General features: G+C 42.2%; 1 protein-coding gene across 7 annotated transcripts in view; it reads right to left on the reverse strand.

The window, feature by feature from the left end:
• The window catches only part of phf14 (PHD finger protein 14), a 279,390-nt gene extending 268,205 nt beyond the window's left edge, over positions 1-11,185 (reverse strand). For all 7 annotated transcript variants that reach the window (XM_063043787.1, XM_063043793.1, XM_063043790.1 and 4 more), the window contains exon 1: positions 11,047-11,185. In XM_063043787.1, the coding sequence (XP_062899857.1) occupies positions 11,047-11,089 (43 nt within the window). In that variant the 5' untranslated portion in view covers positions 11,090-11,185. The remainder of the gene's footprint in view (positions 1-11,046) is intronic.
• Positions 11,186-19,898: the final 8,713 nt, after the last annotated feature.

A 19,898-nucleotide genomic window follows, 5' to 3' on the forward strand; every position in this document is an offset into this window, starting at 1 on the left:
ATTGGAATTCTTTAGGGAAATAACAAGGAAGATAGACAAAGGAGAGTCGTTTACTTAAGATTTTCAGAAAGTCTGTGACAAGGTGCCAAACATGAGGCTCTTTAACAAGATAAGAGCCCTTGGTATACAGGAAAGGCATTAGCATGGATAGAAGATTGGATGACTGGCAGGAAGAGTGGGAATAAAGGGGCCTTTTCTGATTGGCTGCCAGTGTCTAGTGGTGTGCTGCAGGGGTTGGTGTTGGGACCACTTCTTTTCACATTATATATCCTTGATTTGAATGACAATTCATAGCTTTGTGGCCATGTTTGCAGATGACACAAAGATAAATTGAGAAGAAGTATTAATGAAGCAGGGTGTCTGCAGAAGGATTTAAACAGATTAGGAGAATGGACAAAGTGGCAGACGGAATGTAGTGCAGTGAAGTGCATGGTCATGCATTTCGGCAGAAGAAATAAAGATATGGACTATTTTCTAAGTGGGGAAAAATTCAAAAATGAGAGGTGTAGAGGGACTTAGGAATCCTCCTGCAGGATTCCTTAAAGGTTAACTTGCAGGTTGAGTCAGTGGCCGAGAAGACAAATGTAATGGTAGAATTCATTTCAAGAGGACTAAAATACACAAAAGCAAGGATGTAATGCTCGGGCTTTGTACAGCATTGAGATATGCTGGTGTTTCCTATAGTGGGGGAATCTAGGACCAGAAGGCACAGCCTAAGAATTGAAGAACATCCATTCAGAACAGAAATGAAAATTTTCCTTAGCCACAGGTTGGTGAACCTGTGGAATTCATTGCCACAGAGCTGTGCTGGCTAGTTCATTGGGCCTATTTAAGGTTCTTGATTGGTCAAACATTACATAGTCATAGTCATACTTTATTGATCCTGGGGGAAATTGGTTTTCGGGAGAAGGCTGGAGATTGGGGTTGAGAGGGATAATAAATCTGTGATGGTGGAATGGCAGAGCAGACTCGAATGGCCTTATTCTGCTCCTATGTCTTATGGTCTTATTAGCTTTCTTCAAATTCTCCTGTACCTCACCCATGGCTAAGAATATTTTAAATATCTCTGCTAGAGTCCCTCCAATTTCTGCACAAGCACTCCACAGGGTCTGATAAAACATCATCAGTCCCTAGGGATTTATCCACAGTAATTTGCCTCAAGATAGCAAATAACTCCTCCTCTGTAATCTGTATAGGGTCTATGACCTCGCTATTGCATTTCCTCACATCTACAAACACTGTGTCCATCTCTCAAGAAAATACAGATTACAAAAAAACAATTTAAGATCTCCTTCATCTCTTTCGCTCCATAAGTAGATTATCACTCTGATCTTCCAGAGGGCCAATTTTGCCCCTTGCTATCCTATTGTTCTTAATATATCTGCAGAAGCCCTTAGGATTCTGCTTCACCTTGTCTGCTAGAGCAACCTCATGTCTTTTTTAAGCTCTCTGATTTCCTTAAGAGTTCTCTTGCATTTTTTATACTCCTCAGTACCTCATTTGTTCCTGCCTGCCTATACCTGATATGCACCTTTTTCTTTTTCTTAGCCAGGGCCTCAATATCTTTCAAAGTCAAGGCTGCATAAAGTGTATCCTTGGCTTTTATTCTGACAGGAACATATAAACCCCGCTTTCAAAATTTTACTTTTGAAGGCCTCTCATTTACCAACCACACTTTTGCTAGAAAACAACCTATCTCAATTCACAGTTGCCAGATCCTTTCTGATACCATCAAAACTGCCCCTTCTCCAACGTTGAATCTCAACCCATGACTAGTCCTATCCATTACCTTGAAACTTGATGCGAAGTGATCAAGTAATATGAAGTGTTCCTCTACACAACCGTCCTGAAACTTTCCTGAACACATTTGACAAACTCTTTTCCATCTGGCCGTTTTACAGTATGGAAGCCCCAGTCAATATGTGGAAAATTAAAATCACCTATTGTCACAAGTTTGTCTTTCTTGCAGCAATCTGTGTTCTCTCTACAAATTTGCTCCTTTAAATTCTGTGGACTTTTGGGTGGTCTATAATATCCTCCCATTAATGTGGTCATACCTTTCTTGTTCCTCAGTTCTATCCATAAAGGCTCAATAGACAGGCTCTCCAGTCTGTCCTGACTGAGCAATGCCATGACATTTTCCCTGACCAGTAATGCCACAAAGTGCATGATGGTAGAAGCCACAGCTCCCCAAATGTAGCACACAAGAATATCTTCAGTAAGTAGAACTTTTTTTTGCAAATAAATTTCAATTTTTTAAATTACAGGTGATCCGTAAGATTGAGAATATTTTTATTTATTTAGAGATACAGCACGGTAACAGACCCTTCTGGCCCAAGGAGCCTGCCCCACCCAGTTACACCCATGTGACCAATTAACCTACTAATTGCTATGTCTTTGAAATGTGGGAGGAAACTGGAGCATTCAAAGGAAACTCATGCAGTCACAGGGATAACATAGAAACTCATTACAAGGAATGGCAGAATTGAACCTGGATCTCTGGCACTATAACAGCATTATGCTAACCACTACACTACCTGCTCTGAGAACCACGTAGTATGCCAATTTTGCCACAAGTCAGAACAGTCAGTTTTCTATAGCTACCATACTGTACTGCTCTACTTGCTACACAGTGCCTATAAAAAATATTCATCCCCTTGGAAGTCTTCATGTCTTATTGTTTTCAATGAATCACAGTGGATTTAATTTGGTTTTGCCACTGATCAACAGAAAAAGACTTGTGTCAAAATGAATACAACTCTCTACAAAGCGATCCAAATTAATTACAAATATAGAACAAAATAATCGATTGCATAAATGTTCACCCCTTTTAATATGACATACTGAGACATCACTGGTGCAGCCAATTGGTTTTAGAAGTCACTTAATTAGTTAAATGGAAATCACCATGTGCAGTGAAGGTGTTTCAATTGATTGTAGTAAAATACACTTGTATCTGAATGGTCCAACTGCTGGTTAGTCAGTATCCTGGCAAAAACTACACCATGAAAACAAAAGAACACTCCAAGCAACTCTGCGAAAAGGTTATTGAAAAGCACAAATCAGGAGGTGGATACAAGAAAATTTCCAAGTCACTGAATATCCCTTGGAGTACAGTTAAGTCAATTATTAACAAATGGAAAGCATATGGCACAGCTGTAATCTGCCTAGAGCAGGCCATCATCAAAATCTGAAGTGACCATGCAAGAAGGGGACTAGAAAGGGAGGCCACCAAGAGACCAATGACAACTCTGGTGAAGATACAAGCTTCAAAGGCTGAGATGGGAGAGACTGCACATACAACTGTTGACCTGGTACTTCACCAGTCACAGCTTTACTGGAGAATGGCAAAGAGAAAGCCACTGTTGAAAAAACTCACATGAAATCTCAATTAGAGTTTGCCAGAAGACATGTGGAAGACTCTGAAGTCAGCTGGAAGAAGGTTCTATGGTCTAATGAAACCAAAATTGAGCTTTTTGGCCATCAGACTAAATGCTATTGGCATAAGTCAAACACACTGCATCGTCAAAAACACACCATCCCTATGGTGCAGCATGGTGATGGCTGCATTATGCTGTGAGGACACTTCACTGCAGCAGGCCCAGAAAGCTCATGAAGGTAAAGGGTAAAATGAATGCAGCAAGAAACCGGAAATCCTGGAAGAAAACCTGATGCAGTCTGCAAGAGAACTGTGACTTGGGAGAAGATTTGTTTTCGAGCAAGACAATAACCCCAAGCACAAAGCCAAAGCTACACAGGAATAGCTTAAAAACAACAAAGTTAATATCCTGGAGTGGCTGTCAAGAGTCCAGGCCTCAATCCAATTGAGAATTTGTGCCTGGACTTGAAAAGGGCTGTTCACTCACGATCCCCATGCAACCTGACAGATCTTGAGCAGTTTTATAAAGAAGAACAGGAAAAAATTGCAGTGTCCAGAGATGCAATGCTCTGAGAGACCTATCCACGCAGACTCAACGCTGTAATGCTGCCAAAGGTACATCTACTAAATACTGACTTGAAGGGGATGAATACTTATAAATTATTTTGTTTTATATTTATAATTAACTTAGATCACTTTGTAGAGATCTGTTTTCACTTTGACATGAGAGAGTCTTTTTCTGTTCATCAGTGTCAAAAAATTCAAATTAAATCCACTGTGATTCAATGTTGTAAAACAATTAAACATGAGAACTTCCAGGGCAGGGTGAATATCTTTTATAGGCACTGTAATTCTTTCACTTCATCAAATATTTGCCCTAGCACTATCCACAATCAAACACATGGAATATATCCCATTTCCAGTTATTAATAAATACCACAAAATATTTTATTATTATTTGCACCTTCAACAATGCTTTAAAAACAAATGGGTCAATTAGCATAAAGTTGGATTTCCCTAAGTCTGGTCACCCATACCCGAAAAAGCTCCTGTACTTATTTTCCTTAGAATCTTCATGGTGGGGGTAGAGTAGCACAATGATTAAGTTAATGGACTGTTAGTCAGATGATCAGACCATTGATCAAGCGATATTTTAATTTCTGCATGATGGCAGTTAAATTTAAATTTGAACAACTAAATTAATACGAAATTTAAGAAGAAAAGCTAGCATCTATAATAGTCACAAAACTAGTGGATGTCATAAATCCTATTCTCCAACAGCCTTCAAGAAAAGAAGTCTGCTCCCCTACTTAGTATATTATCCCAGGCTCACCAATGTAGTACCACTTCAGTTCAAGGATAATCATGGCTGAAAATAAACACTGGCCTGATCAAAGATGTCCACATAAATAAAATCACCTGCATTCAAATGTATAGTATATGGTCACTGTCCCTCTTTAAGGTCTAATCTGCCAAGTGTTTAATAGCCATGTTCCCTTGCCTAAGAAATAGAGAACTGACACAGGTTCATAAATCCTTATTGGAGTCAATGAGAAGTAAAAAGTTGATAACAAATATATGCACTTGTCTGAAGATTCTGAACTTGATAGCAACACAAAATGTTCTTGCACTACCTTCTTAACATCAAAGTTCAAAGTAAATTTATTGTCAAAGTACATGTATGTCACCAAATACTAACCTGAGATTCATCACCTTGTGGGCATTGACAGTAAATACAAATTAACACAATAGAATCAATGAAAAGGCAAAGATGGAAAACAACCAACATGCAAAAGACAACAAACTTGGCAAATACAAAACAATAAATAATAATAATAAATAAAAGTGTGTCCATAGCAGTTGGAGTGACTGAAGTTATTCACTGTGGTTCAAGAGTCTGATGGTTGAGGGATAACAACAGTTCCTGAACCTGGTGGTGTGAGACTTGAGGCTCCAGTACCTCCTACCTGATGGTGGCAGTGAGAAGAGAGCATTGCCTGGATGGTGAGTTCCTTGGTGATGGATGCTGATTTTCTTGCAACAGCGCTTCTTGTAGGTATTCTCAATGGTGAAGGCTTTACCAGTGATGGACTACTGTATTCCCTTTTTCTAAGCTTTTCTGTTCAAAAACATTGGTATTCCCATTCCAGGACATCATGCAACCAGTCAGTATACTCCCCACCATGCATCTATAGAAGTGTCTCAAAGTTTTAGATGACATGCTGAATCTTCCCAAACTTCCAAGAAAGCAGAGGCGCTGCCATGCCTTCTTTGTAATGGCACTTGTGCGCTAGACCTAGGACAGATCTTCTGAAATGGTAACACTGAGCATTTTAAAGTTGCTGATCCTTTCCACTTCTGATCCCCTAATGAGGACCGGCTCTGGTTTCCTCCTCCTATAGTCAGTAGTCAGCTCCTTGGTTTTGCTGACATTGAGTGAGGGGCTGTTGTTGTGGCACCACTCAGCCAGATTTTCAATCTTCCTCCTCTATGCTGATTCATCGCCACCTTTGATTTGACCAACATCAGGGGCATCACCAGCAAGCTTAAGTATGGCATTGGAGCTATGCCTAGCCTCAGTCATAAGTGTAAAGTGAGTAGAGCAAGGGTTAAACACACAGCCTTGAGGTGGACATGTGATGATGGTGATTGTGAAGGAGATGTTGCCAATCCAAAACTGACTGGGATCTGCAAGTGAGGAAATAGAGGATCCAGTTGCACAAGAAGATATTGAGGCCTAGGTCTTGGAGCTACTGATTAGTTTTTAGGGTGTAGTTGTATTGAATGCAGAGCTGTAGTCGATGAAGAACATCCTGATGAATGCATCTTCACTATTCATATGTCTCAGGGTTGAGTAAAGAACCAATGAAATTGCATCTGCTGATGACCTGTTACGATGGTAGGCCAATTGAAGTGGATTCAACTCGCTCCCCAGTAAGGAGTTGATACCCTTCATCACCCACCTCTCAAAGCACTTCATCAGAATGGATGCAAGTGCTGCTGGATGATAGTCATTGAGACAAGTTACCACGTTCTTCTTGGGCACCAGTATAATTGAAGCCTGCTTGAAGCAGGTGGTGACATCCTACTGCCAAAGCAAGAGGTTAAAGATGTCAGTGAACACTCCAGCCTTTAGTACTTGGCTATATACTCCGTCCAAGTCAGATGCTTTTAGTGAGTCCATCCTCCTGAAGGATGCTTCCACATCGCTCTCTGAGAAAATCACAAGGTCATCGAAGGGTGCGGGAGTTTATCAGCGTACCATCATGTTTTGCTGCACAAAGTGAGCATAAAGGGTATTGAGCTCATCTGGGAGCGAAACCTTGTTGTCACATATGGTGCTAGGTTTTACTTTGTAGGAGGTGATAGCATTCCAGCCCTACCACAGCTGTCAAGCACCCTTCTGTAATTCCAGTTTGATCCAGAACTGCCACTTCACTTGTGAGATGGTTTTCCAGAGGTCGTACCTGGACTTCTTGTACTTCACTTGATCTCCAGACCTGAATACACTGATTTGGCCATCTGCAGATCGTGGATCTATTGGTTCATCCAGGGCTTCTCACTGGAGTAGATTCTGAATGAACTTTTGGGAACAGACTCATCCATAACTATCTTTATAAAGTCTGTACAACTATGGTGTATTGGTTAAGGCACTCTGATGAGTTCTTGAACATGGCCCAGTCTACCAACTCGAAGAAATCTCAAGAGCCACTCCTCTGCCTCCCGCAACCACCTCTTTGTTGTTCTTACCCTCTAGAGTCTTGCTACTTAGCCTTTGCCAGTATGGAGGTAGGAGGAGGAATGCCAGATAATCATATTTCCCAAACTATGGTCTAGGGATGAAACGGTTAGCATTCCTTATCGTAGCATAACAGTGGTTGAGTGTATTGGGACCACTGGTGCTACAGATGATATGTTGATGATAAATGGGCAGAGTTTTCCTTAAGCAAGCCTGATTGAAGTCCCCGGCAATGATCTGAAAGGTGCCAGGGTAGGCAGTTTCTTGTTCGCTAATCGTGGCACTCAATACATAAAGTATTTGCTTAACATCTGCCTTTCAAGCTACATAAACCGATCAGGATCACAGAGGAGAACTCTCTTGATAAGTAGAATGGACAGCCTTAATCATTAAATGTTCCAGGTCAGGAGAAAGTGAGTGCAACAAGACTGATACATCCGAGCACCATGAAGAGTTTGTCAAGAAATACTGTCCACACCTTTTGCCCTCTTTGAATCAGGAGTCCGGTCCATCCAATTTATCAAGGAGCTCTCAGGCCTGCCTGCCATATCCAACTTGACTGAAGTGAGCCATGTCTCCATGAAATACAGAATGCATCAATCCATCATTTCCCTCTGACAAAGCAAACTTGCCTTTAAGTCCTCTTTATCTTGTTCTAACGTGACTGTACATTTGCCAACAAGATACTGGGTAGAGGAAGTTTTATACCCCAACATTTAAGTCTGGCTTAGAGACCTCCCCTCCTTCCTCTCTTTCAGCCATGGCATTGTACCTTCATCCACTTAAAGGTGCCATACCTGCATTCCTGAGACTTGACTCTGCTGAGTCCATCAGGATATCGTAAAATCGCTAGTTCATTTAGATGGCTTAAAAGAACAATACTTAAAGAGAAATTACAGGCTACAGTTTACAGAGATAGTAGTTCAGAAGCATATCTAGAAGTTTTGTGAGTTGCCTGCAAAAAGTCACCATGTATTGCCAACACCATCAGAAAAACTAGGAACAAATCTAGTGTTCTTAAGTCAAGTGGATTCAGTATTTCATATTCAACATTACTGTTCTTTGCTCAAAGTTACAGCCAGCACAACAAAATAAAAAACTAGTTTACTTAGGTGAACCGCCATAATTCAAGTCAACTATGTTCAAATATCACCTCATAGTAAATCAACTTTATTATTAATAATCCACTGTTATAATCCTTTGTCTGGACATAAGATACAAAAACCTGAAAGGGGGCTCAAGAACAACTTCTATCTTGATGTTATAAGACTAGTATGAAAGGATGGACTCTTGACTTCACAAGTTACCTTATTATGGCCTTACAGCTTATTGTCTACCTGCACTGTAACTTCTTTGTAACTGTAATACTTCATTCTGCTTTCTGTTACTGCTTTACTTTGTACTCAATGCACTGCTGCAAAAAGCAGTGAAAATGTTTTGCATTCTATCTTGGTACATGTAACAATAATAATCCAATTTACCTTTAGTGTTTATAAACAATAGCCAACATGAGGGAATCACAATTAAAGACAAAGAAATACAATCAGCTGACAACTTTTGCACACAAATTTATTCCCTTATTGTTCACTCATATACTTGCATAAAACATTAGTGAGGCCTAATTCTGTGTATTGTGTGTAGTTCTGGTCATCTATCTCTAGAAAAGATATCAAGGTATAAGATTACGGAGAAAATTTACAAAGATGTTGCCACAGCTTGAGGACCTGCATTCCAGCAAAAGGTTGAATAGGTGAGGACTTTATTCCCTAGACCATTAAGAAATTGAGAGGAGGCTTGATAAAGGTATACAAAATTATAGGGGTTTAGAAAGGGTGAATACAAGCAAGCTCTACCCACCAAGGGTGGGTGACATTAGAACCAGAGGTCACGGGTTAAAGGGTAAAACATGAAATGTTTAAGGGGAACATGAGAGGGAACTTCTTCACTCAGGATGGTGAGGGCAGTGGATGCAGGTTTGATTTCAACATTTAAGGGAAATTTGGATAGATACATGGATGGGATAGGGATAGAAGGCTATGATCTAGGTGTAGGTCAAAGGAACTAGGCAGATTAATAGATGGGCCAAATGCCTGTTTCTGTGCTGGAGTATTCAATGGCTCTATTTCATTGTCAACCTTAATACCCTTTTTCTATTACTGTGCAAAACAGAATTCTGATTTATAAACCACCTCCAATCATATCAATTTCTGGATTCAGTGTCTCTAATGGTGGTGGAAGCAGATTTCAAGAAGGGGAACAAGTTGAGTATGATCAAAAATTGGTCAAAGGATAACTGTTTCTCTCTCCATTGATTCTGACTAATCTGCTGGTTATTTCCGACATTGTTTTTACTACTGAACATCTTCAAGGCCTAGGTTCTTAGCTATCCAGTTTTAGACAATCACTTGTAATGATTTATCTTCCCACTGTCAAAAAATTACCTGTGAAGTCTCCCTGTAAATCTATCCTTCACTCTGACTATCCTTCACTGCTGAGGATGTTCTACGAGTCTGTGGTGGCCAGTGCTATCATGTTTGCTGTTGTGTGCTGGGGCAGCAGGCTGAGGGTAGCAGACACCAACAGAATCAACAAACTCATTCGTAAGGCCACTGATGTTGTGGGGATGGAACTGGACTCTCTGACGGTGGTGTCTGAAAAGAGGATGCTGTCCAAGTTACATACCATCTTGGACAATGTCTCCCATCCACTACATAATGTGCTGGGTGGGCACAGGAGTACATTCAGCCAGAGACTCATTCCACCGAGATGCAACACAGAGCGTCATAGGAAGTCATTCCTGCCTGTGGCCATCAAACTTTACAACTCCTCCCTTGGAGGGTCAGATACCCTGAGCCAATAGGCTGGTCCTGGACTTATTTCATAATTTACTAGCATAATTTACATATTACTATTTAACTATTTATGGTTTTATTACTATTTATTATTTATGGTGCAACTGTAACAAAAACCAATTTCCCCCGGGATCAATAAAGTATGACTACGACTGACAACATCCACCATCTCTTTCAACCCCATTACTGTGTCCATGTTGTCAAATGGTTGCCCAATGCGTACCATTTTATAAGCTTAAATTTCTTTCAACTAAAGTAATTGCACCAGGTCCCATCATAAATAAACTTCAGTTGTTGAGGCATAGCTATATAATAATTTTATAATAATTTTTTCATACAGTCTTGACCTAAGACAGTAAGACTCCTTGGGGATCTGAGCTCCAAGAGCAGTAAGCTCTTCCTTAAGTTCTTGTGTTCCAAAAACATATTACAATTCTGATAAATAACCTCAGACCACCCCCCCCATCCCTTCTACCTGAAACAGGCAGCCCAACATTTGGTGCCATGAATGACCCCCAAGACGAAGTCTTGATCAAAACATAGTAGTCAGATAGTCTGTTTCTGTGCCACTGCGTATTAGGTCTAGTATTTTTATTCCCTGGGCAATGATGATCTTAACTGGAGACCCATCTGTGGCTGGTGCTCTTGAATGCGGCTCCCTCGAGGTTGGGCAGAAATCTGGTTCTGACAAAGAGCCATCAGGCCTGAAATGTTAATTGCCCTGCAGCCTTAAGGGATGCTACCTGAGCTGCGGAGCATCCACAACATTCCCGGCACGTTGGGACTGATGTTTTAACGTCAGCAAAAGCGAAGGCCGCAGCGGGGTAACGGCCTTCACGGCAGCGGCTTCTCGAGGCCAGGTTTCCCGCAGGACATAAACACCGAGTTATCGGTGAAGAAACGGGAGGAGGCAGCGCCATCCACTCCGGCTGACTAGCGATAGAAATGGCTTTGCCTGCACTACAGCCCTCAGCGGCCCAGCTACTAAGCAGAACGGGAGGCTGCGAGCTGCGGCCGGCCGCTGTCCCCAAATGCGCTTGCAAGCGATGGACAAGGAGAGGTGGCTCTTTACTTACACATGCTTTTCATGGCCGCATCGCTCTCTTCTTTCCAGGACATCGTTCAACTGCCGCCTCTGTCGCCTAGGCCGCGGCTCGCGCTACCTGAAGCGCCGCCCCCTCACATCGACTGGCGACTCTGGCGGGGGCATGGGTGCCGCGCATGTGCGGTGCCGGCTCTGGTGTTTCTGTTTTCTAGTCGTGTGGGGTGCGAGAGTGGCAGCAGGGAAAGTACTGTAGGATTTCTGGTCTGCTCCATCCGGCCACTTAGAATTATCATATCTTCGTTTAGAACGTAAAGGCACAAATACTGAGCGAGTAAGCAAATACCTGTGTAGAATGAAAAAGTGTTAACTTTTCAAGTTGCAGACCTGTTATTCAGACCTCAGCCAAGTTGGTATGGATAAATTCTGAGGTCACTAGCAAGGCCACTGTGGGAACCAAAAGCTCATGCAAATGGAGCAGAAGTTGCCTGATGGATTAGCTTGAGATGCAATGCACCTCCTTCGGCTCTCATGCAAAGCTTTTGTTGTGCTCCTTGTTCATAGTTTCAAATTTCTCATTCCTGAATGCTCCTTCTTGACTGCAAGTAGCCATGAGCTAGAGATTCCCAGAAGTCAGTGGAGGCTTTTCTTTTCTTGAAGAAGAGACAGAGCACATCCAACACACACAAAATGATGGTGGAACGCAGCAGGCCAGGCCGACTCTATATGAAGAAGTACAGTCTACGTTTTGGGTCGAGACCCTTCGTCAGGACTAACGGAAAAAAGAGATAGTAAAAGATTTGAGAGGGGGAGGGGGGAGACCCAAAATGATAGGAGAAGACAGGAGGGGGAGGGACGAAGTCAAGAACTGGGAAGTTGATTGGCAAAAGGGATACAAGACTGGAGAAGGGGGAGTATCATGGGACGGAAGGCCTTGGAAGAAAGAAAGGGAGAGAGGAGCACCAGAGGAAGATGGAGAACAAGCAAGGAGTAATTGTGAGAGGGAAAGAGAAAAAAAAAATAGGGATGGGGTATGAAGGGGAGGAGGGAGATTAATGGAAGTTAGAGAAATCAATTTTCATGCCGTCAGGTTGGAGGCTACCCAGATGGAATATAAGGCATAGTTCCTGCAACCTGAGTGTGGCTTCATCTCGACAGTAGAGGAGGCCGTGGATTGACATATCGGAATGGGACATGGAATTAAAATGTGTGGCCACTGGGAGATCCTGCTCCCTCTGGCGGACAGAGCGTAGGTGTTCAGCGAAGCGGTCTCCCAATCTGTGTCGGGTCTCACCAATATATTGAAGGCCACACCAGGAGCACCGGACACAGTATATCACACCAGCACACTCACAGGTGAAGTGTCGCCTCACCTGGAAGAACTGTCTGGGGCCCTGAATGGTAGTGAGGGAGCACAACCATTAATCTTTTCCTTTATCCACCTGATATTCCTTACCCACAGCAGAGATGCATCAAATTTTGTTGTGGGAGTTTGTTGTTTGGTAAGTGAAGGACGGTGGCCTGACCTGTGTAGCTGATTTGAATATAATTGCAGCAAAACTGGGATTTTTGGCCTGGAAGAGAACAGTGACACCTGTTCACTGGAGAAGTTTGTGGAGTCTGTTGATGGTATTTTTTCACTGCCTTGCACTGCCTCTCTGGGTCATCCAGGTCCCCAGAAGCATTTAGGAGGTCGGGAATCATTGCTGCCCAGTAAATCATGACATTTGAGATCTTGATCTTCAAACAGAAAAGACTGTTTTCCTCTATTGACCAAAGCTATGCTATGTATCGATGAAGGTAATAAGATCACAAGATAACAAGACAAAGGAGCAGAAGTAGGCCATTCGGCCCATTGAGTCTGCTCCGCAGCTCCCCCATGAGCTAAAGTATTCACCCATCTAGTTCCAATTTCCGGCTTTTTCCTCATATCCCTTGACACCCTGACTAATTAGATACCTGTCAATCTCCTCCTTAAACACCCTCAATGATCGGGCCTCCACAGCCATATGTGGCAACGAATTCCACAAATCCACGACCCTCTGGCTAAAAAAATTTCTCCTCATCTCTGTTTTAACTGGGTACCCTCTAATTCTAAGACTATGGCCTCTTGTCCTGGACTCACCCACCAAGGGAACAACCTTTCCACATCTACTCTGTCCAACCCTTTCAACATTCGAAACGTTTTTATGAGATCCCCTCTCATTCTTCTATACTCCAATGAATTCAATCCAAGAGCTGACAGACGCTCCTCATATGTTAGCCCCTGCATTCCAGGAATCATCCTCGTAACTCTTCTCTGAACTCTCTCCAACATCAGTATATCCTTTCTAAGATAGGGGACGCAAAACTGCACACAGTACTCCAAATGAGGTCTCACCAATGCCCCATAGAGCCTCATCAACACCTCCTTACTCTTATACACTATTCCTCTTGAAATGAATGCCAACATAGCATTCGCTTTCCTTACCGCCAATCCAACTTGGTGGTTAACCTTTAGGGTATCCTGCACGACGACCCCCAAGTCCCTTTGCACTTGCGATTTTTGAATTTTCTCCCCATCTAAATAATAATCTGCCCGATTATTTCTTCTTCCGAAATGTACAACCGTACATTTGTCAACGTTGTATCTCATCTGCCATTTCTTTGCCCACTCTCCTAAACTGACTAAGTCTCTCTGCAACCTTTCCATTTCTTCAACATTTCCTGCTCCTCCACCTATCTTGGTGTCATCCGCAAACTTGGCCACAAAACCATTTAATCCATAATCCAAGTCATCGATATACATCGTAAAAAGAAGCAGCCCCAACACCGACCCCTACGGAACACCACTAGTAACCGGCAACCAATCAGAATAGGATCCCTTTATTCCCGCCCTTTGCTTTCTGCCTATCAGCCAATGCTCCACTCATTTCAATATCTTTCCTATAATTCCATGGGCTCTCATCTTATTAATCAGCCTCATATGCGGCACCTTATGGAAGGCCTTTTGAAAATCCAAATACACAACATCCACAGCCTCTCCCTTGTCAATCTTATTCGAGATTACCTCAAAAAATTCCAATAAGTTGGTAAGGCAGGATCTTCCCTTCATGAAACCATGCTGGCTTCGGCCTATCTTGTCATGCATCTCGAGGTATTTCATAACCTCGTCCTTGAGGATTGACTCCAATATCTTTCCAACCACCGATGTCAGACTAATAGGTCTGTAATTTTCTTTTTGCTTCCTCCTTCCTTTCTTAAATAGCGGAAATACATTTGCAACCTTCCAGTCCTCCGGAACCATGCCAGAGTCTATTGATTCCTGGAAGATCATTTCCAATGCTTCCACAATCTCCAAAGCCACCTCCTTCAGAACCCTTGGTGCACCTCATCCAGGCCGGGAGACTTATCTATTCTTAGTCCACTTAGCTTCCCAAGCACTTTCTCTCTAGTTATCTTGACTGTACCTAATTCTATTCCCTGATACCTCTGGCTATCAGGTATATTGCTCATGTCTTCCACTGTGAAGACTAATGAAAAATACTCATTCAGTTCCTCCGCCATCTCTTTGTTATCCATTATAATTACTCCAGCATCATTTTCAATCGGTCCCATATCTACCCTTGTCACTCTTTTATTCTTCATATATTTAAAAAAACTCTTAGTATCCTTTTTTATGTTAATCACCAACTTCCTTTCATAATTCATCTTTTCTTTCCTAATGACTTTCTTAGTTTCTTTCTGTAAGTTTTTAAAGGTCTTCCAGTCCTCATTTTTCCCACTAATTTTTGCTTCCTTGTACGTCGTTTCTTTTGCTTTTATTTTTGCCTTAAACTTTCTCGTTAGCCACATTTGTGCCATTTTTCCATTCATGATTTTCTTTTTTCTTGGAATATATTTTTCCTGCATTTTCCTTATTTCTTGTAGGAATTTCATCCAATTCTGCTCTGCCGTCCCTCCATTTAGTTTACTTTTCCAATTGACTTGGGCCAGTTCCTCTCTCATACCACTGTAATTTCCCCTGTTCCACTGAAATATTGATACACCTGATACCAGCTTCTCCTTTTCAAATTTGAAACTGAACTCAATCATATTATGATCACTACTTCCAAGAGGTTCCTTTACCTCCAGCTCCCTAATCGCCTTAGGTTCGTTACACAGCACCCAATCCAAAACAGCCGGTCCCCTGGTGGGCTTCTGGACAAGTTGCTCCAAAAAGCCATCCTGTAGGCATTCTACAAACTCCCTCTCCTGAGATCCATTACCTTCCCGACTTTCCCAATCCACTTTCATATTAAAATCCCCCATAATTATCTGGACATTGTCCTTCTGACATGCTTTTTCTATTTCCAGCTGCAACTTGTAGTCCACATCCCGACTGCTGTTTGCAGGCCTGTATGTAACTGCTATTAGTGTCTTTTTACCCTTGCCATTTCTTAATTCTACCCATAAGGATTCTACCTCTTCTGATCCTATGTCCCTTCTTTCTATTGATTTGATATTGTTACTTACCATCAGGGCCACGCCACCCCCTTTACCTACCTTCCTATCTTTCCTATACACTGTGTATCCTGGGATATTCAGCTCCCAATCACATCCATCATTTAGCCATGACTCAGTGATGGCCACAATGTCATACCTTTTAACCTGCAGCTGTGCAGCAAGGTCACCCACTTTATTTCTAATGCTGCGTGCATTTAAGTACAGTACATTTAGATCAGTATCTGTTGCCGATTTTGCTATATTTCTATTTTTCAGCAAATTATCCTGTATATTTACCGGCCTGTCCTTCTTACCATCTTTGCTGCACAGTATTTTTGACTTATTTCTATTTTCCTCTTCCTCGATCCTAACACCTTGGTTTCCTTCCCCTTGCCAACTTAGTTTAAACCCTCCCTAACAGCTATATTAAACAATCCCGCTAGGATATTAGTACCTTTTGAGTTCAGGTGTAATCCATCTTTTTTGTACAAGTCATACCTTCCCCAAAATAGATCCCAATGATTCAAGAATTTGAAATCCTGCCCCCTGCACCAGTTACTTAGCCACACATTCATCCGCTTAATTTTGCTATTCTTACCATCATTAGCGTGCAGCTCAGGCAGCAATCCTGATATTATTACTCTGGAGGTCCAGCTTTTCAATCTTCTTCCTAGCTCCCAGTAATCTTTCTTCAGGACCTCCTCTCTTTTTCTGTCTATGTCATTGGTACCAACATGTACCAAGACTTCCGGCTGCTCGCCCTCTCTCCTCAGAATACTCTGGACTCGATCTGAGACATCCCGTACCTTGGCACCAGGGAGGCAACACACCATCCAGGTATCCTTGTCCGGCTCGCAGAATCTCTTGTCTGTCCCCCTTAAGATGGAATCCCCTATAACTACCGCATTTCTTCTTGCTCTCTTGATTTTGGCACTGGGCAGAATGCTAGAGTCTCGTTCACTGTCGTCCTCCTCTGTCAGGTCTGCCTCTTCAACAGAATCCAAACCGATATATTGACTTCTGAGGGGAACTGTCACAGAGGTGCTATCCACTACCTCTCTATAGGTAGTATCTATCTCCTCCTCACTTTCCCTAATTAGCCGAAGGTCATCTATTTCCATCTCCAGCACCTTAACACGGTCCTTCAGAAGCCTCATCTCAGTGCACCTGGTGCAGATGTAATCCTTGGGGAGGCTGGGAGTCTCCCAGGGTCCCCACATCTGGCACTCCAAGCACAACACTAATCCTAGATGCATACCTCTAACGCTACTGTTTGTGCCAAATACCAAAAAACTGTAACTTACTCCGTTACTATGAAACTCAACGGTCGCAGGAGGCCTCTTCCCGTCTCTGCCGAAGCCCGTTGAGCCAAAGCCCTTTCACTCTGCACCCTCTCACTCTGCAGCCCATTCCGACGCTGCCCACTGGATATGGCGGTTTTCTTTTTAAACTGTTCGCACTCAACTGGCTGACGTCACACGCCTGCGCAGTCTGGCCTCTCTCCTACTCCGAGAAATAAAATGTCTTCTCGCTGGAAATCCTTAGCCTCTTACTGCTGTCTTCTTGATCCGAAGAAAAAAAGTCTGCGACTTTCTTCCTATTTTTAAACTGTTCGCGCTCAGCTGGCTGACATCACGCGCCTGCTTCATTATTGATGGCAGCCTTCACCAAGAGGTAGTTCCAGAGACATGGGAAGGTGGTCCATATTTTCCAAGGTCTGGACATGAATATTTGCATTTGGAGGCCAGTTACGTGCAACAGGGGCAAATTGCTAGATATCCTTTGTTTTGTGAATACTGAGCATAAATCCTAAGCCCTGTATATTTCAGAAAACTGCAAATCAAGTACTGAAGTTCAGGTATTCTTTAGTTTCTGTAAGTTGAACAGTTCCCATTAGTTCTAAAGATTAGCTCCCCACCCCCTGCCCCCATGGGAAATTTGATGGAATTAGGGTGAAACATTGCAGGAAGAAGAATTAAGAAAAATCATCAAGCAATGATTCAACCCTGTTTTATGTTGGAATTAGAACTGGAATTGGTTTATTATTGTCGCATGTACTGAGGTGAAGTGCAAAGATTTTTCTCGCATAAAACAGATCAATGCATTATATATTCCATCAAAATAGTTCAAAGTAAAACAATAACATAATGCAGAATAAAGTGAAACAGCTCGAGTAGAAATGCAATGCAGGTACACTATAAGGTGCAAGATGATAAGGAGGTGGATTGTACAGTCAAGAGTTCATCTTATTCTGCTAGGAAACCATTCAATAAGTCTTGTTACAGAAGAGTAGATGCTGTCCTTGAGCGTGGTGGTATGCCCTTTCAGGTTTTTCTATCTTCTGCCTGATGGAAGAGGGAATAAGCAAGAATGTGTGGAGTGGGTGAGGTCTTTGATTCTGCTTGCTGCTTTGCTGAGGCAGCAAGAAGTACAGACCAAAACCATGGAGAGAAGGCTGATTTCCATGATGTACTGAGCTGTGTCCACAACTTCCTGCTATTTCCTGTGGTCATGTGCAGAGCAGATGCCAAACCAAAGTCAAAGTTCAAAGTAAATTTATTATCAAATTATGTATACTGTATGTCACCAATACTACCCTAAGATTCATATTTTTGCGGGCATTAACAGAAGAACAAAGAAATTAAATAAAATCAATTGAAAACTGCACACAAAGGCTTACAAGCAACCAATGTGCAAAAGAAGACGAACTATGCAACTACAAAAAAGCAAATAATCATAAACAATGTAAGCAAACAACTATTGAGAACGTGAATTGTAGAGTCCTTGAAAATGAGTCTATAGGTTGTGTTCAGTGATCTGTTCAGTGCTGTGGTGAGTGAAGTTGCCACACTGGTTCAGGAGCCTGATGGTTGAAGAGTAATAATTGTTCTTGAACCTGGTGGTATGGGACCTAAGGCTCCTGTACATCCTGCCTGATGGTAGCAGCAAAAAGAAAGCACGGCCTGGATTCTGGTGGTCCTTGATGGTGTGTACTGCTTCCTTGTGCACTCTTTATAGATCTGCTGAATGGTGGGGAGGGCTTTTCCTGTGATGAACAAGGCCATATCCACCACTTTTTGTAGGCTTTTCCGTTCTTGGGTATGGAAATACCAGGCCATGATATGTCCAGAAAGGATGATTTCTTAAACGCATTGATAAAAATTAGTAATGGTCGGTGGGAACATGCCAAGTTTCTTTAGCCTCCTGAGGAAGTAGAGACATTATCATCTAGATTGGTCCTGTGGTAGAAACAGTTGTCAGAATCATGGCTTACATAACATCGTAGATCGAATATAAGATAGAGACAAATTTCTATGGGCAGCAAGATTTAAAAATTGTGTTCCATTGTCTGTTCTTTCTCATGTACTCAAAAGCTTTATTGAGGTAAAAGAAGGCCATACATTGTCGATGGTGCTATTCCCCATATTTTTCTGAGGAGAAATCATACATACAGTGAAGAGCATGTGCACTGTATCTTGAGATAGATAGAATCCGATCTGTGATTCACAGAGCAACTCTTTTACCATGATAATGTGCTGAACTTTTAAACTACTCAAAGATCAATCTAATTATTCTGTCCCACATGGCTTCTATCATACTTATACTTTATATTTTATTGTCGCCAAACAAATGATACTAGAACGTACAATCATCATAGCGATATTTGATTCTGCGCTTCCCGCTCCCTGGATTACAAATTGATAGTAAATATTAAAAATTTAAATTACAAATCATAAATAGAAAATAGAAAAATGGAAAGTAAGGTAGTGCAAAAAAAACGAGGTGCAGGTCCAGATATTTGGAGGGTACGGCCCAGATCCGGGTCAGGATCCGTTCAGCAGTCTTATCACAATTGGAAAGAAACTGTTCCCAAATCTGGCCATACGAGTCTTCAAGCTCCTGAGTCTTCTCCCGGAGGGAAGAGGGACGAAAAGTGTGTTGGCTGGGTGGGTTGTGTCCTTAATTATCCTGGCAGCACTGCTCCGACAACGTGCGGTGTAAAGTGAGTCCAAGGACAGAAGATTGGTTTGTGTGATGTGCTTCGCCATGTTCACAATCTTCTGCAGTTTCTTCTGGTCTTGGACAGGACAACCTCCATACCAGGTTGTGATGCACCCTAGAAGAATGCTTTCTACGGTGCATCTATAAAAATTAGTGAGGGTTTTAGGGGACAGGCCAACTTTCTTTAGTTTTCTCAGGAAGATGTCTCATACATAGATGTCTCTCAAATGTCCCTAATGTATCCGTCTCGATCACCACCATTGCCAGCGTGTTTCGTGCACCCATTCCTCTCTGACATCCCCACTGTACTTTCTGCCAATCACCTTAAAATCATGCTCCCTAGAATTACCCATTTCCCCCAGGAAAAAGTCTCTGACTATCCACTCAATCTATGCCTCTTGCTATTTTTACACCTCTATC

This window comes from Mobula hypostoma, chromosome 3 (assembly GCF_963921235.1).
Source record: "Mobula hypostoma chromosome 3, sMobHyp1.1, whole genome shotgun sequence".
Taxonomy (NCBI): Eukaryota; Metazoa; Chordata; class Chondrichthyes; order Myliobatiformes; family Myliobatidae; genus Mobula; species Mobula hypostoma.